This window comes from Moschus berezovskii, chromosome 24 (assembly GCF_049115385.1).
Source record: "Moschus berezovskii isolate FMDL1 chromosome 24, NW_MosBer_1.0, whole genome shotgun sequence".
Lineage (NCBI taxonomy): Eukaryota > Metazoa > Chordata > Mammalia > Artiodactyla > Moschidae > Moschus > Moschus berezovskii.
The window spans coordinates 1,801,908-1,823,454 of NC_142483.1; the positions used below are offsets into that span (position 1 = coordinate 1,801,908).

Here is a 21,547-nt window from a genome sequence, read left to right on the forward strand (position 1 = left end):
CTTTTACTTTTAGGTATCTATTCATATTAAGATCACTAACTGAAGCCCAACCATTATTTAACTTTTCCTATTTATCCTGAGAGGTAACGTTAAACTCCACAAAGTCTGCTGTCAGTTCACCTGGATCAGAGCCTACATTTCTCCAGTTTCACGGGCGTGCACGGCTGCGCATCTCAGTTTAAGAACCTCTCGTCGCCACAAGGAGCGTCACGTTTGCTGCGGTCGGATGCTGTCTGTGCTGCAGCCCCCACAGTCCCGCCAAGGGGGTCCGGGCTGGACAGGCTCAGGGGCGGACCGCCAGCTGGCGCCAGAGAGGTCGGAGGGAGTAAACTAGGCGTGGCTTTTCTTTATTTTCTTCAATGTCATGCTATTGCCATTTGAAAAATGATGCTTGTTGTTGGTGTAAAGCCACCTGAGTCAGTTATGACGCACACGTACAGTGTAGCTATTCTTCTGGGATTCTTTAGCTATAGAGGTTATTTCAGAAGCACAAGAATAGTTCCCTGTGCTTGATCCTGGATTATCAGAAATGCAGGTTTCTCCGTATATGTTAATCTCCAACTCCGAATTCATACTGGCCACTCAAGGTGCCCTTTTGAAACTCTGTTAGAAAGCTGGGAGCTTCTGTTTACTAGTCATTTTGATCTTTCCATTTTGCTAGAATGGAAATCATATGCTATGTCTGGCTAACTTGACATCCCATATGATCCTTCAAGGTTCACCCCTGTGGCTACTGGTGGCATAATCAAATAGTATCAGTGCGGTTTTTTATGGCTAAGTAATCAATCGGTCCATCCTCTAGAGGGACCATGTGTGGTTTAAGTGTTCATCGGTCGGTGGAGACTTGTACCTGTGTCTTGACTGTTGTAAGCAGCGCCGTGCTGAATGCTGGGGTGCCTCTGTTGAGTTCAAACCGGATGGTTTTCTCGGGATCCAGGCCCAGGTGTGGGCATGTCAGATCCCAGGTATAGCCCGTCTCAATAGGTGGTTGTTTTTTTTTTTTTCCCTTTCTTCCTTGCAGGGACCTGGGGAGCCCGTCCTTTGGACTGGCTGTGGCCAGTATACATTCCCACTGACGGCCTAGGGGGTGGGTGGCCGTGCCTCCGCCCTGACCCGCGTGTATTGCTCTCGTAGACTTGTGAGGCTGGGGCCGTGGGGACTGGTGGGATTTGGCTTCTCGTTGTCGTTTTGATTGGCACCCCTGCCGTCATGAAGGATGCCGAGCTGCTTTTCCCGCACTGGAGGTGTGCAGGCTTTTTTTTCCCGTTTTCTTTCCCTCCAAGAGTGGTGTGAGGGAAAAGGCCCTGTGGCCCGCGGCTTCCTGAAAGTGGGCTGTGTTCGGATGGCCGCTGGGCCCTGCCCCCCACCGGCCTTATGAATGCAGGGTGCCAGGAAGCACCGGTGGCCCAGCTGCGGCTGCAGAAGTGTCCACAGGATGGCAGCACCTTCCCTGGCCCGCCTCGGGTGCCCCGGGCAAAGCGGTGCCTCAGGGCAGGTGGGCTTCCAGAGCTGTGCCTTCCTGGGGGTGTGCCCGAGCCAACACCCCCGGGCGCACCTCCCCGCTTCTTCCCCGTCAAGCCCCGCCCTCCAGACTCACCCCAGGCAGGGCTGCAGCAGCTGCGGAGGAGGCAGCGGGGAACCCCAGCCCCGGAGGCGGGAGGCCGTGTGAGTCCTGGAGGCCTTGACTCTGGTGCCAGGCAGAGGCAAGCGGGCGGGAAAGGCTCCCTCCCGGGCTGTCGGGCAGTGGGGACCCCACCCCGAGGATGGGCTTCGCGGCCGTCAGGGAGGTCAGAGGGACGAAAGGAGGCGTGATTTTCCTCCCCCTTCCTCGAATGTGACGCCGATGCTCCGCTGGAGCCCAGCTCCATCGGCAGTGTTGTGCCTGTGGTCAGCGTACAGCCGCCGGATTCAGGTAGGGCACTTGCACGCAGGAAAGTGGTCTAGTCTATTTATTTATTTTATGGATGGGTTTGGGACAGGGCAGGTGCTGAGCCACCAGGTAGGAGGAAGGAGGTCATTTCTGTGCAGTAATGGTCACAGTTTCTGTGTCTAGGTTAGACAAAGGAAGGAAAGAAATGTACACACGTACGTACTTTTTCACATTTTTATTTCATCCCTTTCAGAGTCCTGTGGGGTCTGGGGCTCGTGCGAACCCTTGGGCGGGGGGGCGGGGCAGAGGGGACACAGAGCCGCCAAGGATCAGATCAGCACTTCACCCGCCTCCTCCTGTGGCAGTAAAGGTATCAGGGACTGAGAAGCCCAGGACTCCAGGAGAGAAGGCCTTGCACAACCCCCAGCCCCACGCCGGGGCCAGAGCAGCTGGGCTCAGGCTCCCCGTGGTCATTTTATCCCTGCCCTTACAGTCCGCACACTGAGCCCCCCAGCCTTGACAAACCTAGCCTTTCCCGGAGAGGGTCGGACACCGGTCTCCTCACTCCCTTCCCTTCGTGTGAGATGAACCCGCTGGCCAGGTCCGTGCGGTCAGCACATCGCCGAGTTCAGGGCCGGACTGTCCCCCTAGGTTCACCCAAGGATGGACTGAGGTCAGCAGGGTCACTCTGTTTTGTGCGCGTTTCTTGGGGGGGCCTGGCTTCTGGCAGCTTGGCTCTGTGGCGTCTGGGGCGCCACCTGTACTTCTGGAATCCGCCGCAGCTCCTGGGCGCGCCCTGCAAGGTTGCACCTAATGCCCTAAGGCGGCTGTCATGAACCCTTTCTCTTTTGGAAAAGCCCTGGGTGCTCCTCCGGGGCCGTCACTTGCCTCACACCCCCGCGCCCTCAGGCTTCATTTACACGAGCCCCTGAGACGGGGTTGCCTGACAGCAGCAGGATGGAAGCAGGAGGCCGTCTCTCCTCCGGGTCGCGCAGGAGCCTGTGTGTGACGGCACACGTCGCCCCGGGCGCTGTCTCACGCCCGCGCTCCCCTCGGGTCTTTAATCCTGCGTCCAGACTCAAATCCTCCGTATCGACTCCGACGTGGTTTCTGCAGCCTTTCCTCTGCTCCCCGGCCCCTCCTGCCTCTTGGGCGCCTTCCACACCCTGGGTCCTTACTGTCGCCCTCTCACCCGAGGCTGCCTTTCGGGGCGCCCGTGGGGCTGACCTCCCGGCTCCCCGGGTCACTGTGCAGCCGTGTTATTGCGGCAGGATGTCTCATTCACGCGTGTCCTCTCGGCCGTGAGGCTGCCACAGCCAGCACTTTTGCTCTGGTCTCAACTCGTGCCTCACAGCACTCACACCTTCGCCTGGTGTTACTAAACGACTGTGACCCTGACCTGACCTTCTTGTCCTCTCTCTCCGAGCCATCTGGCTCCACGAATGGCCTTTCACATGACACGCACTGCTCACTCCCACCGGCAGTCGGGATTCCGCCGCCCCATCAGCCCCAGGCCAGCGGAGAGCCCCAGGCCCCCAAAGTCGCGGCCACTGTCTGCACCCCCCAGGCAACTGTCAGCTTCCCACCCTGGGTCAGGAGCACAGGCAGGACCCCGGGTGCCGGGTCGTCACCCACCCACCGGCCCTGGGGCGAGGCCGAGCAGGGGGCTTGCCCTTTCCCTGGTGCGGACGGGTCAGCACCGGGCCCCCTGCGAGGCGCTCGCTGGCCCCCACCCGCGTGTGTGGCTCGCAGATGTGCTGAGGCCTCTCGAGACTAGACTGCGAGCCCAGCCTGTGGCTCCCGCTGCGGTCATCTCATCTCCAGTGTGGACGGCGGGGCTGTTTCTCTTGCTTTGGGCGGACTCCAGACTGCTCGCGGGAACGGGGCGGTGTGACTTCCTCCCAGAGGTCACCTTGCTGATGCCCGCTGGCTATAGAGGCGCCCTGTGTGGGGGATGACCAGTGTCTCCTTCTCCAGAGAAACATCTCGGTGGCCTCCCAGGTCGGCAGGAAATCTCCCAGCTCTACGGCGAGGGTGATGCGGGTCTCAACCCCCGACAAGCGCACTGTGCATAACTACAGCACCCAGACCCTGAACTCCGTGGAGCTGGCCAAGAAGGAGCTGTATCGGGAGATGGCCAAGGTGAGTGACGGCGCAGGGCCCGGAGCAGCCCAGCCTGCCCACTGCAGGCGGAGTGGGGCGGTGGGAGACGCTGTGGGCTCCTTCCTCTGACCCCGTGGCTGGTGGTGAGTGGGGATCCTGGCACAGGGGGAGCGGCCGTGTTCCTACTAAATGTGAACTCTCCACCTACAGCGGGAGCTGGGGCCTGGTGCATTCCCAGCTGTGGGTGGCTGTGAATGGCCGCGGGCCCCTGGCTCTCGCAGCGCCCTGTTCCGCTTGGGCCAAGGCTTCCCTCCAGCACTGGCCACTTCAGGAGCAGCCTCTGACCCAGGGGACAGGGCCCTGGCGCCTGGCCCACTCCCGGGCACAGCACCCACCCGTCTGTGCTTGTTCACAGGAGCTGGGCCGGAGGTTCACGTACTCGCAGAAGTACCTGTCAGCCATGGTGGGGCCTCTGGACCCGGAGGAGGAGGAGAGGAGGGCCCGCAGGGAGTCCCGCCAGGCCTGGCGCACGCCCAGCGGCTTCCAGACAGCGGGTCTCCACAGCGTGGGCACGACCCGGCCCCTGGGGCTGCCGCCCACCATTGCTGCCACGGAGGTGGGTGGCAGGAGTGGGGCTCGGGTGGGGTCCGCAGGGCCTCCCCTGACCTGTGCTCCTGATGCAGGAGTGGAGGGAGAAGGCCCTGTTCGCCAACCTGCTGGAGCCGGTGCTGCAGCGGGAGAGGTGGAGCTGGGACCGGCGCCACCAGGACTTCGACCTGTACACACGGCCGCCTGCTTTCCTGGAGCTTCCGCCTGCGCCCAAGCCCAGGGCAGGTGAGGGTGGGGCCTCAGCCCAGGCGGGGCTGGCAGACCGCAGGCCTGGCTCTGGGTGGGACACCCCACTCTCAGCCATGAGAGGGCGAGGCCGGGAGGCAGGCCCAAGGTTTCCCACGCTCGGCACCGTGTTGTTTACAACTGCCTCCGGAGGCTCCCCGGGCCCTCTCAGACTCGGCCACTCACCCCTCCATGGGGAAGGGCCACGATGGCCCCTCCACATCCCCGTCACCCCCTTGTACATGAGGAGGGGCCACAAGCGTTTATAGGCTGAGAGAGAGCCAAAAACGTGCGACTTAACAGAGCCAGAGCCTTAGTTCAGGTAAAGAGCTGACTATCTGGCAACTAGGTTTGCCAGACACCCTGCACAGGAGGCTGGGTCAGAGCAACTCGGATCTCCTCTGTTCCTGCACTCCCACGGGCAGCTGGCGATGGAGCCTGTACCAGGAACGCGTGCTGACGCGCTGCGGGGGCCGGCACCCCCCAGGCTCTGGGCTGCGGAAGACCCCCACCCCTGTGAGGGGTCCCTGGCCCAGGGTCACGTGGGTGGCCCAGCCCGGGAAGGCCCGGCTCGGCTCTCTGTCCCCTCCGGGATGAGGTCCCCGAATGCACGGGCAGGCGCGTGCTCCTGTCACCTCCACGCGGTGAGAACAGCCCCACAGGGGATGGGGACAGGGAGACAACGCTGCAGGGACGGAGCGGGCCCTGGGTGGGCTCCCGTGCAGCTGGGCCCCTCCTGACGGCTCCACGCGGGAGACATAAGCTCTCCATCCTGGGCAGAGCGCCTCCTTGCCTGCGAATCACTCGCAGCTTTGGAAACGACTTCCCCATGAAGCCCCAGGCCGGACCTTTGGGAGAGAGGCTGTCACAGTTCTGAGCGCTTGCTCAGCCCCACCCGAGGCAGCGCCAGGCCTGGGTGGCTCCCGTCACCGTCGTGGGCATTGACTCCCCTTCAGGGGAGCAGGAGAGCCTGGACGCCTCAAGGCAACATGGAGGGTGAGCTTTCTGGACAAACCACCCAAGAGCCAGACAAGAGCCTGAAGCCTGCCAGGTGAGCACGCAGAACAAGGATGTCAGCAAGGAGCAGACGGGGGCCCGGACACAGGCCAGCTCGTGCCAGAGGATGCCGCTCGTGTCGGGGGGACACTGCTGTGCTCAAGGGAGACACCACTTGTGCTTGAGGGAGACACAGGCCAGCTCGTGCCATGGGGGACACTGCTTGTGCCTGAGAAGACACAGGCCAGCTCGTGCTCGGGGAAGACACAGGCCAGCTCGTGCCCGAGGGAGACACAGGCCAGCTCATGCTGGGGGGACACTGCTGTGCTCGAGGGAGATACCGCTCGTGCTCGAGGGAGACACAGGCCAGCTAGAGCCGTGGGGGACACCGCTCGTGCTCGAGGGAGACACAGGCCAGCTTGTGCTGGGGGAGACACTGCTGTGCTCGAGAGGCTGAGGAGCCCTGGGACAGTCCTGCTGCCCCAGCAGCATCACCTGAGCAGGCCCAGCACCGAGGTGCACAGCCCTCATGCCGAGGACCAAGGGCCCTGGAAGCCAGCCCCAGACGGCGGGCCTGAGGGTCAAGCTTTGTCCACTCAAGGCTGGCTCAGAGTAGACGCGTGTCTAGACTGCCCACATTCGAAGGGCAAACACACTGTGCTGAATGCTTCCTGGCGGGTGTTTTAAACACCTTTCGTTCCAAATTAAAACCAACGACATGTATGCAGTTTTCGAGCTGTATCTTGGAGAACGTGTGGCCTCACAGACGTAGCCACTGTGCTGGGACCTGTGCCCACCAGCCTCCTCTGGGCGCCCCCCGAACCAGCGAGTCTCAGCAGCTCCGTGCTCACCCCGTGTCCACTCACAGGCCGAGATCGCGTCCAGCAGCAGTGCCCACAGGTCGGGAGCCCAGAAAACGCCCGTCGGGTGAAGAGGAGAAATGGCCAATTTGTAATAAAGCACGTTCTCTACCTTCGGGCCACTGTGGGCGTGTCCGGGGCAGGTGACTGTGGGGACACGGGCCCTCTTCAGGACGTCCGGTCTAGAGGGTGGGCGCAGATGTACGCCCGCTTCTCGAGGATCTGCTGGGACACCTTCTTGACCAGTTCATCCAGGTTTTCTGGAGAATCTACGGGGGAAACAGGAGAGTGCTAAAACAGCAGAAACACTGCTGAAGCGTCTTCTCCAACGAGGCCAGCTCGCCCTGTGAAGGGACCCTGAAGGCACCAGTGCTGCGCGGGGAGGTGCCTCTGGGCTCAGGGAGAGAGCGGGGTAGGAGCCCCGGTGGTTCAGACGTCTCCCCATGGCGCACGGCAACCTCGGCGTCCGCGCCCACGGCAGCTGGAGCGCTGCTCCGTCTGTGCTCAGCAGGTGCAGGGTCCCCTGCCCCCCCAAGCCCAGCACCCACTCACGCTTGTCCAGCTGCGACAGGGTGAAGAGATTCTGGTGATAAGCTTCTGAGCAGAAGATGTTGGCCAGCAGAACCTGCCAGAACCAGCGTCCCCGAGGATGACTGCCAGGGCCTGCAGTCTGGGCCCCGCACAGCCCTCCCTGGAGCCCAACCTCCACCCGGCCGCCCAGGCGGGCACCTTGCCGAGTCAGGCGGCCGGGCTCAGAAGCCGTGGCTTTAGGTTCTAACAAGCCCTGTCCCCAGGGCGGTGACTCAACACCTCCTCAGCACGCGGGCACAGAGGGAGGACGCCTGGGCCCGGGACCCCGACTGTCACCCCCTCTCCTCTCCAGCAGGAAGGCGGAAGGCAGCAGCTGTGGGCCCTGAGCAGCACAGACCGCCCGCTGCAGCTGAGAGCGCCGGCCCCTGCCACAGTCACAACTCGGCAACGCCAACGACCTCGCCAACCTCCCCCGGCTCCAGGTCGTCTGGAGGGCACCGCACGCTCACACTGCTGGGACACGGGCCGGCAACCCCCCACCCCGCAGGCCTCAGTAAAGCGCAGTGAGAGGAAGTGCAGCACTATTGTGGGCCCGGGGGGCTCACCTCATGGTCGTGGCCCCGCAGCCCCAGGCGGATGGAGCGGCTGGCCCGAGACAGCACGGCCGTCATCCCGTACAGGTTGATGAGCACGTTGGCCACTCGCTTCAAGACCAGCTGCTCCTCCACGACGGTCTGGGAACACAGTGGGGTGGAGACGTGGCCCTGGGACCCCTGCCCCACAGTCCTCACCGGGGCCCACCTCCGTGCCTCACTCTATACCCCGGGGAGCGGGGCCTTCCCTTAGCTCCACCCAAACGTGGGCGGAGACACGTCCCAGAGCCTGGCTGAGGCCAGAGCTCCATCACTTCAGCCAGAGCAAAAACGGATCAGCTCTCAAGACTCAGGGCCACATAGGGCTGCCCCTCCTGGCCTCAGGGGGCCTCTCGCCAACTGGAAGGTGCCCCCGGCAGGGTTTCTCCACCCCTGCCTCTGGCGAGCTGAGTGGCCCACAGGGCAGGCAGCCACAGCCAGCCCTCGAAGGTGACCAGGCTGTCCTTCCAGGCTTGGTCCCCAAGGTGGACACTCGCTGGAGTGTTGGCTCACAGATGCTAGCCTGCCAGTCCCCCGCCCCAGGTACCTTGCCAAAGCGAAGCAGCAGGGCCTCCACAGAGCGGCCGAAGTAGTACACGTTTTCCTCGAGCTTGTGGGCACCGTCCTGATGGGTCAGGGGAGGGCTCAGCTCGGCGCTGCCCACTGTGGTGCCCCGGTCCTCCCACCACCGCGACGGCATGAACAGGGCCACCTGGGGTCCTGCGGCCCGGCTGGTCCTCCCCAGTGCCCAGGCCACACTTCTTCTGGGGTGGACATACTAGCGGGGTGCCAGCTCCCTGCTGCCCCACTCACCGCGAGGCTGGGGTGCACAACTCCAAGCTTCCCCGTCAGCCCCAGGTCCACAGTGCGGCCCAGGGAGTCCCGAAGTCTCTGGCCGACAGTCTCCATGATAGTGGTCACGTTGCCCCGTTTGAGCTCCCTGCAGAGAGCACAGGCCCCGTGAGCCGCGGCCCCGAGACCAGCTCCTGTTGCCCACAGCTTGAGGGCACCCGTGGTGGCTCCAGATTACGTCAGGGCCCTGGCCCTCCCCTGGCCCGCCCGTCGGGAGCAGCCAGAGGAGATGCCAGGGTGACTGAGGGTTACCTCATCGCCCCAGTTCTAAAAGCTGTGGGGGCGGACGGCAGGGTGACCTCGGGGCAAGACCCTGGTGGCTTTCCAGGCAGCCGACCCCCAACCCCTGCCCCCTCTCGCCCCGCAGCCCAGGAGTGAGCTGAGCCCCACTAGGCTGCAACCCTGTCCTGGGAAGGGGCAGTCCCCTCCTCTGACTGCTCCAGCACAGGCCTCTGCTGGGCAGGGGGCCCTGGGGGGCAGAGGGTGGATGCAGCACCTACTTGACCCTTGCAGTCAGAATGCGGCCGGCGTGCTGCAGGCCTGTCAGGGCGATGTACATGCGAAGGATCTCGTTGGTTCCCTGGGACCGACATTATCCAGGTCAGAGGCCACCCTCAGTGGCCAGCCAGGCCATGCTACTACTTGCTAACCCTCGGGAAGCAGCTGGGAGCAGGGCTGTCACAGGGGCCCGGGTGACAGGCAGGCTACTGCCCCCTGGGGGCCCTGCCCCATCCCATGACTGTAGCCCCCTGAGGGCCCTGCCCCATGCACGACCACCCTGCAGGAGTCACACCTTTCCCCTGATTCTGTCTCTCTAAGGGAGAGGCAGCTTGCCCCGGGTGGCAAAGGATGCTTGCCCCAGGGCACAGCAAGCGCTCAGCAGCCACTCCGGTCCAGGCCCGGCTCCTCTGGGAAGTAGCTGGCTGTTCCGCGGTAACGGGTGTCAACACCCACGGGGCGCTACCCCCAGCACCCTGAGTCACCTTGGGACTTCGGGAAGGCAGACTGGGGGGCGGCTTTGCCCATCGTGCATGGTGGTGCTGTGGGTCAGAGGAGCGGTGACTGGATTGAGGCCACACCGCCGGGCTGTCCCGTGGAGAGGCTCCTCCAGGAGAGGCGGCGGGGGCAGGGCGGCCTGCAGGCTGACCCGAGCCCGTCTTGGGCAGTCTGGGCTTCACGCTGCGGGCCCTGCACCCCTGCTGACCACCCCACCAGCCATGAAGGACTGACACGTCCAGGCAGGGGAAGGGCCTCGGGAGAGCAGTCCTGGGCAGCCTGTGAGCTCCCAGCAGCAGATTTCCTGGGCGTGCCCTCGGGGGGTGACCCGGGGAGGCACAGACTCCCCCGCCCTCTGCAGAGGGGCGTGCAGGCAGGTGGGAGGGGCTCGCACCGGCGGGCAGAGAGGGCTCACCTCGAAGATGAGCAGGATGCGGCTGTCGCGCAGGAGGCGCTCGTATGGGTAGTCCCTGATGTAGCCCGAGCCGCCGAGGATCTGCAGCGCCTCGCTCACGCACGTCCAGGCGCCCTCAGAGCTGAACACCTGCCGTGGACGTGGGGCGAGGTCAGCACGGGCCGGCAGGGCCGGGCAGGGAGGCCTAGGCGGAGAGCTGGGCTTCGGGACAGCGCCACCCAAGCCCGGGGGATGCCCTGCCTGTCGTCTCACGTGTGGCCCCAAACCGACTCCTCCTGCCGCCCAAGACAAAAACACTGGAGACGCTGGCATCTGCCTTGGCCAAATACTCAGGAAAAGCCATTTTGATACCGAAACACAGGAAGACCGTAAGCTAGAACAAAGCAGGCCTTCCCAAGGCGGCCCCACCGCTCTTTCCGGCAGACGTGAAGGTACACTTTTCTCCTTTCCCTGTGATCAGCGGGCAGCTGGTGACAACCTGGCACAAAGCCCATCAGGAGACCAGTGGGGCTCTGTCCCTCTGCCGCTCTGCTACCAGCAGTGTCCTGGGGTGGCTGACGTGGGTACCTCGTCAATGCCCAGGCAGTGGCTGGCTGACGGGGAGGATGGCTGGAGTGCTGTGTGCGGGTTACCTTCACCATGGCAGCCTCGATGGAGCAGTCAGGGAAGCCAGGCGCGTCCAGCATTGCCGCCGTGAGGTAGGCCATGCTTTCCATCACGTAGGCCTTCTGTGCCATCAGGGAAAACTTCTCCTGGAGTGTTAAGAATAGCCAAGACAGACCTGCTGCGTGGAGACCAGGCCCGCCAAGCTGCAGAGCGAGCCCGGGGCCAGGAATGCCGAGCCCGGGGCAAGCTCGTCTTCACCCCAAATCCCCGCCGGGAGGGCAGGCTCTCAGTGCCCATGTGGGGGACTCTGCCCACCCAGCCCTCGCCCCTCCGCACCTGAATCAGGCCGAACTCACTGAGGTTCCTGTTGAACTGTTTCCTCGTGCAGGCGTACTCGGCGGTCATTTCTGAGCAAGAATGGAGTTATCAAAAAACAATTTTCCACTGTCCTGAAATGCTTTCCTAAGTCATCACCCACACACGCTCAGACAGGAACCACGAGAGGTGGATCCCCTGAGACCAAATGCCCTGGACATCACAGCCCCACCTTCCGGAGTCTCCAGGAAGGGGTGCCTCCCCCTCTGAGTGGTGCCTGGTGTGGGGGATGGAGGGGCGGCAGGGGCCGGGGTCAGACACGTGGGGACGTGGCCACGTGGCCTCCCCGCCCTCAACAACTGACCTCGGGGTACCAGGCTGGGGCACCACACAGGGGCACACACCAGGAGGGCGGCCCGCGGCCCGTGTGTGCTTCAGGGTCCAAGGCTGGCCCTGAAGGCGCCGAGCACCCACAGCCTCCCCTCTGACTGCTCCCCAGACACCACTTGCCCCCACGACGGGCTCCCACACTCCCGGGATCCCAGGGGCTCCATGGCCTCTGAGCATGAGAGCGAAGCTCTTGCCCCAAGAAGCTTTCCAGACAAGGCCACAGAGTCCAGACGCGCTCAGGGCCGTGGCAGCAGCTCAGCTCAGGGAACCCAGCCCCACAGACCCGCCTCTGTGCAACCTTCCCTCCAGATCAAGCTGGGATCCCAGGCTTGAATGGGACCAGCTATCAGGGGCCGGCTCAGCACCAGCCCGTCCTGCTGCCCGGGGACACAGGGAGCACCGGGCTGGGGCGGCGGGGGCCAGGTGCCCCCACTCACCTACCGATCAGCTTCTTGAGCATCCCGGCCACCGTGCTGCCCATGCTGAAGCGCCCACTGTTGAGGATGTTCATGGCCACCTGCAGGGAGAGGGGCTCAGCACGGGTTCCCATGAGGGCCTGCCTGGGGAAGCCCTAGGGCCCCGGGGGCGCAAAGCACGATAGCGCTCGTCCACTTTGGCCAGAGGCTTTCTTGAAGACCACAGAAGTGCTCGGAGGAGTTAAGTGCCCTGGGCTGGGGAGCACAGTCCCCACCCCTCAAGATGCTCACAGACGTCCATGCAGTCAGCCCAGAAAGGAAGGGGATACCCTCTGTGCCTCGGGGTAAGGGAGCCGGGGCTGAGATGAGCTGGGTGTCTGCCACCAGCGCCTCACTTTCCCGGCATGCCTCAGCGTCAGGGCCCCTTTAAGGGGTGAAGAGCCTGAGGTTCCGAGTGGTGAGCCCCTGGTGGTGCCAGCCCCTGCCTGGTGTGCACGGGGCTGCCCTTCCAGCATGGACATGATCCCCGCCTCCAGTTCCCATGGTGACCTCTGTCCTCTTCTGACCCCAACTCCCGACCTACAGCGGGGGGCAAGCAGACACTGCTACCCAAGCGCCAGATGCCGGGTCTGGGGAGGCGCCCCCTGCAGACCCCAAGGGGCACAGACACCGCAGCCCCCGGGCAGCAGGCGGCCCGTGGTGGGCTGGGGACTCAAGGGGAGCACAGTCCAGTGCGGGGGCGGGAGGTGGGGAGGAGGGGCGCCCAGACACACGGTGGACGCCGGCAGGAAGCCCCGAGAGGGCTTGGGGCCTGCCCCTCTCTCAAGCCCCTGAGCCCCGGGCGAGGCCTGGAGGAGGGGCGGTGTCTCGGGGCGGCGGTGCGTGACGCGGCTTTGTGCAGGCTGCTCACCTAGGTGACTCGGGTTAAGCAAAGGCGCCTCTGAGTTTGAATGTATGACGAGCTGCTCAATAAGCTGAGTGGAGACTCTTTCAACACAGATCCTATCGGGCTGGGGAGACGGGAAGCATCTGCTCCGGTCACTGGGCGACAGACTGGGTGTCTGACAGGTGAATCCACGGCAGCTGGCCGTGGGGCAGGCAGCTCGGTAAGTCCCAGTGCAGAGTGACACGCAGGCGCTGGGCCCCTGAGCCCCGACGTCAGACCTCCTGTGTCTCAGGATGCGGGACTACTCCCCATCTGGGGTCCTGGAACCTTCCCACTGGGCTCCTGGAGGCCAGTTCATGGTCGTGAAAAAGCTCCCCTCACGGCCCCTTCGCAGTTCATTCTGAGCTTCACTTACGACAACAGGAGGGGAAGGCTGGATGCCACCTCACCTCCTGGGGGATGATGGAAGCCTGGCAGGCTCGCCCGACCTGAAGGGGCTCCTGTGCTCAGGCGTCCCTCCCTCCTGACCCGGATCCTGCCACCTCGTCACCTTCCCACCACGGGGCCGGCTCGCCTACAGCTCTGCTCCAGATCCCAGACACACTGTCCCTGTGGCACCCCACTCCACCAGCTGGCCGCCTCTGCTCCCCCAGGAACCTCCTCCTTGACTGCATACCACCCTCTGCTCCCCAGGCCTGTGGTCATCCCACCCTCCATCTCTGGAATCACCCCCAGCGTTTCGCGCTTTTCAGTGCTGACTGGTGGAAAACCCTACTCATCACAAAGCAGCGCTTTAGAAATCTATTTCCTTTCGCGTGTTAAAACCATCACTTTTCACCTAGCACAATGGAAAAGAAATTCTTTAAATGCTGCGCTGAGAAGGACTGGGCAAAGACCTCATAGACAGCTCAACTGTCCTGCAGGCAACGTGGCAACACAGACCAAGAACTTAAAATGTTCAGGCCCTCCGACCCGGGAACTCAGCATTAAACTCAGGAGATAATGGGACAAGTGTGCGAGACACACAAGGTCACAGCGCGGTGCCAAGCAGGGAGGGCGAGAAACTGCTAACTGCGCGATCCTGGGGACCCGGGACGGTGACTGATAGCACATGGGGCAACACGGTGCAGCTCTCAGCCTCAGGAAACCACACTCCCCAGTGTGTGAAGACCACAAGGCCTTGCTGGTGAGAGAAATGCCGCTATCACCTCTTACACGCGCACAAGTATTTCAGCGCTGTAAGCTCAACAATGTCAGCACTGGACAGCATCTCCAGGGATGGACTTCAGGGAGCCTGGGGCCCCTCCCCGTGTGACAGCCGCACAGGACGCCCCCCTGCACCCACCACTCCCGCACTCTGCTCCGCTCCGGGGCCTGGCTAACTCCCTCAGGTGGGTCTCTTAATGTCTGTAAGGCCAGGGAAGCCCTGCTTTGACGCCTATGCACAGCCCAGGTGGGGATGCTTGAAGCACTTTACCCCAGGCCAGATTTAAGATTTAAAACAGGCCAAGCATACGAGCTGGCAAGATGTGGCAGACCTGGGCCCCTCAGATGCACGCGCTGCTGGTGGGAATGTCAGACAGGGCCACCACCGTGGAGGAGCCTGGCGGGCCCTCAGAACGCTCAGCGCACAGCCCTGCGCTCCTTCAGCCGTGCCCCAGCAGGACAGCAAGCAGAGTTCCCACACAAACACGCACGTGGGCATTTACAGCAGCGTGACTCAAACGGCCCAAAAACGAACCCACCCAGGCATCCCTCAGCTGGCGACAGGTGAACACGACGTGATCTGTCCACCCGACACCTCTGCACCTCGGCTACAGAGTGGGAGAGAAGCCCTACCCGGATCGCATCGCAACGAAACATCCCAGCCGGCAGGTCCACAGAAGCAGACACTAGAGCAGTGCCGGCCGGGCTGGCGGGGGAGGGGAAGGCGTGGCGCTGCCTTCTGGGGTGACGGCAACGTTCTGAAGTCAGACACGGAGGGGGCACAGAGCCCAGTGCCTGTACTGAAAACCACCACAGCATGTGTGCAGAAGGGGGCAAATTCTGCCACATGAATTACCTGTCCATGAAAAATGATACAATCTAACTCCAATAAAAAAAGAATCAGGGCGGGCACTCGGGACCCTGTGCTGTGCACCCTACGCTCCATGGGCTGCCCTCCCAGAACTGCAGGCAGGAACCCAGGCCCGCTCCAGACAGATGAGGCCTCCAGCCGGGCAGGGGGCACCTGGAACCCAGTTCTCTCAGCTCTGTGGGCACTCAGCATGAGCCTCCCTGCCCGGGCAGCAGGAGTGGCCCGGGACCGCACAGCACCCACTGGGATGGCGGGCAACGCACCTTAAAGCCGCCTCCGACTTCTCCGAGGACGTTCTCCACGGGCACCCTGGTGTTCTCAAAGTGGACCTCGCAGGCTGGAACACACCACGGCCAGGAGCTCAGCTGAGGGGCCCCGGGCGCTCAGCCCCCAATCCGCACACAGGCCATGCAGCTTGCTTGCTCGTTCAGACCGCCCGTGGCCTGAGCTGAGGCAGCTGAGAGGCTGAGTCCCTCGGCCTCTGAGGGACCTGTGAGGACCGTGTGGCAGCTCTGGCCAGGCCGAGGGCCACGTCCAGGATGCTGACTTCAAGTGAACTGAGCACGCACTGGGCTGCAGGCGGGCCTGGGCAGGGAGGAGGGGAGCAGAGGAGGGGGCCCAGGGGCAGGATGGGGTCTGTGGTTCCAAGTCCCGTGACCAGGACCCCTCCGGCATGGCCTCCCCCATGGCTGGGCGTCCCAAGCAGGCAGCAGGACCCTCACCCGGGAGTCTCGCCGCCCCAATCTCTCTCACAGTTCCTCTCACACACTGTCTCCCGCGCGCGCACGCATGCACCACGCATGCCATCTCTTGCGTGTGCATAGTACCACTCACTCTCAGAGCCTCGGATGCCCATCTTGTCCTCGGGTTTCCCGTTGGTGACGCCACCAAAGTCTCTCTCTACTATGAATGCTGTGATCTTGTCCTTCACTGAGCCGTCGGAATCAACAACCTCTGTTTTTGCAAACACAGTGAAGACGTTGGCCAGTCCTCCGTTGGTGATCCAGACCTGAGGAAAGAAAGCAGAAGGACTCCAGAGAAAGCAAACGGCTCCAGGCCACCTGTTGGCGTCGGCCGCCCGTCACAGCTCAAGACAGCAGAGCGAGGCTTTCCCCGGAGGGGCCTATGTGTCCAGGTTTCTGTGTGAGTGTGTGCAGTGTATGGTGTGTGTGTGGCAGTTCTGGCTCTAGCACAGGACACCTTGGGGTGGAAGGGAAGTAGAAGGAGAGGGTGGGGAAGGCAAGAGACTCCTTGACAAACGGCTTTGTGAGGAACTTACTTGGATTTTGATTCAAGCAACTTGTTTGGGGAGAAAAAAAACCCGAACAGGCTTGAGACAGAACAGTACGGGCGCTGAGGAGATGGTAAGCAGTCCTTCTGCTCAGCTGCCTCAGTCCTGTCTGACTCTGTGTGACCCCAGGGAGTGAGGCCCTCAGGCTCCTCTGTCCATGGGATTCTCCAGGCAACCAAAGTGGAGTGGAGTGCCTTGCCCTTCTCCAGGGGATCTTCCCCTACCAGGGACTGAATGCGTGTGTCCTGTGGCTCCTGCACTGTAGGCAGGCTCTTTTCCACGAGCCACCGGGGAAGCCCAGAAGCCATCATCACGTGTTCCGTGTCCAGCGGTGCTGTGACCACCCTGCAGAGCCGCACCAAGCCCGCCCGGCCACGACCCAGAGCTGCAGCATGACAGAGGAGGCAATGAAGGTAGGAGGCGGCTGTGGACGTTCCCAGCAGTACACGTGTGTGTGTGCTTCAAACTCCATGTAACAGAAAAGAGTGAAAAACAGACACGCGTGCAGCTCAGTGTGATGGCTGGCACTCCAGAAGCCTGCAGACTGAGGCCAGGACTCCTGGCACGCATCCTGCCACGAGGCAGACAGGACAGGGGTGGGTCACAGAACCTCTCGAGCTTACTTCTTCCAACAAAGGAAGATGGTCAAGGGGTGATGCGTCCACCCTGATGACCCCTGGAGCATGGGAAAGTGGCCAGTGAGTGCGCTGAAGGTCTGGACGGAGACACTGACACGGCCACGGAGGCCACACGGCCGTACCTTGGAGCCGTTGAGGACGTAGTGCCTCTTATCTGCACTTAGCGTGGCCCTGGTCCGGATGGAGGCGGCATCGCTCCCGCTGTGGGGACAGACACAGATGGTTGGGAACAGACAAGCGTCCTCAGGGCCCCCACAGGAAGTTTCAGAGTGGAACAGAGGAGCTGATAAGCTCTTAAAGGGCCAGGTAATAAATGCATTCAGCTTTGCAGGCTCAGACGACGTGTACAAATGCAGGTACGTTCCAATAAAAGTTCATTTACAAAAACAGGTGGCAAGGTGGGTTTGGCCAATCCCACTTTATCAACTTGGCTGAAACTGTGTCCATGAGGACATCTGGGAGGCTGAAACAGAGAGAGGCAGGCTGCCCAGAGCTGGCAGCCCCAGAAAATAAATGGGGAGCTGCTGTGGGGTCAGGGAGCACCCGCGTGGAGCCAAGCTCTGAGATTGGCCTGCTGTCGGAAGCCCTGAGTCCACAGCAGCTGAGACTCTAGGCTGACGACTCCACCTCGCTGAACCTCAGCCCACGGCCTGGGGAGCGGGGACAACACCACCCGCCCTGCACAGTCCGAAAGTCGCTGTGACTGTGACGCCTGGATGCTTCTTTTATATAAGGAGGGTGGTTTAGTCACTAAGTCGTGTCCGACTCTATTGGGACCCCATGGACTGTAGTCCCCAGGCTCCTCTGTCCATGGGATTTTCCAGGCAAGAACACTGGAGTTGGTTGCCATTTCCTTCTCCAGGGGATCTTTCCGACCCAGGGATCGAACTTGGGGCTCCTTCATTCACAAGTGGGCTCTTTAGTTAGCAACTGAGCCTCCAGGAAAGCCTGTAAGGAGGGTTGCAAAGCATAAAACAGTTACAGAACAGGTGCTGACGGGCCTGTTCTTGTCTGTAAGGATCACCAGGGAGGAGAAGACGAGAGCAGGAAGCGGACAGGAAGAGAGGCTGCGGGGGGCGCGGGGCTGACCTGGCCGGCTCCGTCAGGCAGAAGGCGGCCACGTGCTCCCCGGACGCCAGCCTGGGCAGGTACCTGGCCTTCTGCTCGTTGCTGCCGGCCAAGATGATGCCCTGCAACACACACAGCTTATTTAGTGGTGGCGAGAGGAGCAGGAGCCACGTGCTCACAGAACACGCTTCCTTCACACGAGGGGGCCACCCAGAGCTGGCAGCCCCAGAAAATAAATGGGGAGCTGCTGGGGGGTCAGGGAACCCCCACACGGGGACAGGCTGGGCAGCCCGCCACAGCTTCGGGGCAGGACTCGGGTTCCCCGGCAGCTTCTCCACTGCCCAGCTGGGTGGCCGAAGCCACGGCCAAGCCTGGGGGCGCTCTGCCCCCTCGGTTCCTACACCGAGTGAAACCACCCAAGGACTGAGCTGTGGGCCGGGGAGCCTGCCCTGAGATGCTTAAGTCCAGTGGAGGATGGGCTCCCAGAGCAGTGAGGACATGCGCAGGCCCCGAGGGAGCAAACCAGGGTGGTAGGGTCACTTCCCGCCCACAGTGCAGGCAGGCCCTCAAGGAGGCGGTGGCCTCTGACAGGGCCTGGAAGGACGGGGCAGGGCAATGGGGAGGAGGCGGTTTCCAAAGGAGCCAGCTGCCCATCCGCCCACACGCCCCACTAACCCACACCCTGACCTTGAGGCCGATGGCCTGGTGAGCTGCCAGGGTCACAGCGATGGAGGCGTCCAGGCCGATGACCTCCCCCAGCCGTGCGTACATGGTGTTGGAGAGGCCCAGGCCACCTAGGGCGGGAACAGAACAGCCTCGCTTATGCTCCAGCCCCAGATTCCTCCCAGAAAAGGCTCCGTAAATACAGCCTGCTCACCGTTTTATGAGGAACACAACACAGACCTACAAAGAAAACAAAGTACCCGTTAACTCGTCACTCGGTGCGTTTCTGTCTGCATCCTTTCGGGCCTTTTCTAGCTTTGTAATAAGCACATGCAGACGCGCACTGTAAGATAAAAACAAAGTCCTCACACACATAAAGCAGTGAACACCTGTCACAGATCCCGGGTTCGGTGGACGTGAACTGTATTCCGCATCCACCCCCAGGACCTCTCGGCATCTGGACAGGTCTTTGCACCTGCGGGTGCTGCTGTGGGGGCTGGTGTGCTGCAGGGGTGCCCCGGGCCCCGCAGGGTGCTGAGATGCATCCGTGGCCTCTGCCCACAAGATGCCCATCGTTCCCCCTTCCCCACAGGTCTGACAATAAAATATGTCTCCCAATGTTGCCAGACGTCCCCTGGGGGGCAAATCACTGTTTTAGGAGCAAAGCACAAGCACAGTAAACAAAGCCCACTGAACCTGTGCATCCTGCATTTCATCTTCACCTTCCAGAGGCAGTGGGGTGGCCACAAGTGCACCTGGCAAACCAACCAAGGGGTGGAGCGGACTCTGGGCCCCCACACGGCCCCAGTGCAGGGGTGCCTTCAGGATGCCCTCTCCTCCGCAGCACAGGGATGGCCAGGCCCCCGCAGGGGCACAGTGTCCCCCAGGCTCAGGGGCCCAGGGAAGCCAGCACCCTGCCGCAGCCCCAGCCCACCTGTCAATCAAGACACTTTGTTCCTACTTGTTTCATATACCAATGTCCATTTTGCTTCTTTAAGAACAAAGCATGACACTTTTCTTCAAGAAAGTGAAAGTCGCTCAGTCGTGTCCAACTCTTTGCAACCCCATGGACTATATACAGTCCATGGAATTCTCCAGGCCAGAATACTGGAGTGGGTGGCCTTTCCCTTCTTCAGGGGATCTTCCCAACCCCGGGATTGAACCCAGGTCTCCCACACTGTGGGTGAATTCTTTACCAGCTGAACCACAAGGGAAGCCCAAGAATACTGGAGCGGGTAGCCTATCCCTTCTCCAGCGGATCTCCCCAACCCAAGAATCGAACCCAGGTCTCTCGCATTGCAGGTGGACTCTTTACCAGCTGAGCTATGAGGGAAGCCCAAGAATACTGGAGCGGGTAGCCTATCCCTTCTTCAGGGGATCTTCCCAACCCCGGGATTGAACCCAGGTCTCCCACATTGCGGGTGAATTCTTTACCAGCTGAACCACAAGGGAAGCCCAAGAATACTGGAGCGGGTAGCCTATCCCTTCTCCAGCGGATCTCCCCAACCCAGGAATCGAACCCAGGTCTCTCGCATTGCAGGTGGACTCTTTACCAGCTGAGCTATGAGGGAAGCCTTCTTCAAGAAAGCATCAGTGAAATCATGGGCGGGGGACAAAGAGTGGGGACAGGTGGCAGGTGGGTGAGACCGCTGCGGGGCTCAAGGGCAGGAAGGAGAACTGGGCGCAGAAGTTTCCAACCAGACTTCAGAATGCTTCAGACTGGGAAAATTTCTGAAAACTGTTTTCGGCATGAACATCAGGCTGTAGTTGCCTTAATTTCCCAAGGAAGAGTTAAAAAGAAAGAGTTCCAAATGTGACCATTTTATCATCTCATGAAAGACCATTTCACACTCAAGAGGACCTCATGAAACAGAGTAAGGGATGGAGCTGTGCAGTCATACACACACTCACACGTGTGCCGGCATAAAACACAGAGACAAAAAGGCGTATTCAAGTTTCATAGAAGCTCGTGTGGAGGAAACAACTGCTCTCCGGAATCAGGAAGGGCCTCCTTTAAGACCTTGGGGGGCAGCAGACACCGCCAACAGGCTGGCTGCGTCTGGCATTCCTCCACACACGCCCTTTCCGCAGCTGACGACAGGCCAAGCACTGCACTTGGGCTGAGTCTCCGGCCTGTTCTAATGCTGGACGCGGCCCCCGCCTTGCGGCAGACACTTCCCCAAGGCCTGGGAGCTGCCGACAAAGGACCCCGCCGGGCCTGGAGGCCCGGGGAGAGTGCAGGGCCCTGACCCTGCAGGCTGCAGGCAAGTCCGAGGCCCGCGCCGCGTCCCGCCACCAGCGGAGCAGCTGCAGAGATGATGTCATGTTTCCTCCATAGACCATAACTTCTTTTGTCAATTTGGAAATGTGGGAGGAGGTACTTAATGGGAGACAAGTAGGAGATATCCTCCAACAGCTTAAAACATGGTGACAGGCAGACATACAAACGGAGACTCCCCCTGATGAAAAGGTGCCTCCAAATGTGCTGCCGCTGCTGTGTCACTTCAGTCGTGTCCGACTCCGTGTGACCCCATAGACGGAAGCCCACCAGGCTCCCCCGTCCCCGGGATTCTCCAGGCAAGAGCACTGGAGTGGGTTGCCATTTCCTTCTCCAATGTGTGAAAGTGAAGTCGCTCAGTCGTGTCCGACCCTTAGCGACCCCATGGACTGCAGCCTACCAGGCTCCTCCATCCGTGGGATTCTCCAGGCAAGAGCACTGGAGTGGCGTGCCACTGCCTTCTCCGATATAGTCACACTAGTCTGTCCTAAAATCACAAGCTCTCAGACTGGAGCCGCTCCAGCCGGGTCCCAGCAGCACCAAGGTGCAACGAGTTCTATAGGCACAAGGGTCCCACCCTGGGCTGCGAGGTGGGGGGTGTGTGGGGGAGTCGACTGCACTTTCACCCTGGAGCTAAACCAGTGTCTGGGCCTCGCTGTGCAAACTGAATCCGGCGTGGACACTGCACTCACAGCCATGGATGTGCCCAGCTCTCAGCACCAGCGGCTCTCCGACCTAAACCCCTGACCCCGAGCTGACCCAGCCAGGGCTCGGGGGAGGGCTCAGAGAGCGGGGAGGCTGGGGGTGGGGGTGGCATGCTTGCAGGAAAG

General features: G+C 61.8%; 2 protein-coding genes across 14 annotated transcripts in view; one reads left to right on the forward strand and one right to left on the reverse strand.

Moving 5' to 3' along the window:
• The window catches only part of CFAP92 (cilia and flagella associated protein 92 (putative)), a 30,323-nt gene extending 22,537 nt beyond the window's left edge, over positions 1-7,786 (forward strand). Inside the window, exons 13-16 of the mRNA XM_088831907.1 lie at positions 3,848-4,012; positions 4,389-4,589; positions 4,657-4,807; positions 7,547-7,786. Coding sequence (XP_088688033.1) covers positions 3,848-4,012; positions 4,389-4,589; positions 4,657-4,807; positions 7,547-7,761 — 732 coding nt within the window. The 3' untranslated portion in view covers positions 7,762-7,786. The remainder of the gene's footprint in view (positions 1-3,847; positions 4,013-4,388; positions 4,590-4,656; positions 4,808-7,546) is intronic.
• Positions 6,527-21,547, reverse strand: part of ACAD9 (acyl-CoA dehydrogenase family member 9) — a 44,574-nt gene continuing 29,553 nt past the window's right edge. For 8 of the 13 annotated variants that reach the window (XM_088831898.1, XM_088831897.1, XM_088831895.1 and 5 more), the window contains 16 exons: positions 18,464-18,570; positions 17,798-17,898; positions 16,831-16,909; positions 15,614-15,788; positions 15,043-15,116; positions 11,842-11,917; positions 11,032-11,102; positions 10,722-10,841; positions 10,090-10,218; positions 9,662-9,718; positions 9,179-9,258; positions 8,640-8,766; positions 8,374-8,451; positions 7,800-7,928; positions 7,216-7,288; positions 6,527-6,932 (listed from right to left, as the gene is read on the reverse strand). In XM_088831898.1, the coding sequence (XP_088688024.1) occupies positions 6,832-6,932; positions 7,216-7,288; positions 7,800-7,928; positions 8,374-8,451; positions 8,640-8,766; positions 9,179-9,258; positions 9,662-9,718; positions 10,090-10,218; positions 10,722-10,841; positions 11,032-11,102; positions 11,842-11,917; positions 15,043-15,116; positions 15,614-15,788; positions 16,831-16,909; positions 17,798-17,898; positions 18,464-18,570 (1,577 nt within the window). In that variant the 3' untranslated portion in view covers positions 6,527-6,831. Of the gene's footprint in view, positions 6,933-7,215; positions 7,289-7,799; positions 7,929-8,373; positions 8,452-8,639; positions 8,767-9,178; positions 9,259-9,661; positions 9,719-10,089; positions 10,219-10,721; positions 10,842-11,031; positions 11,103-11,841; positions 11,918-15,042; positions 15,117-15,613; positions 15,789-16,830; positions 16,910-17,797; positions 17,899-18,463; positions 18,571-18,653; positions 18,680-18,699; positions 18,783-21,547 lie in introns of all 13 variants that reach the window. The other 5 variants (XM_055413464.2, XM_088831896.1, XM_088831906.1 and 2 more) reach the window with 4 other exon arrangements.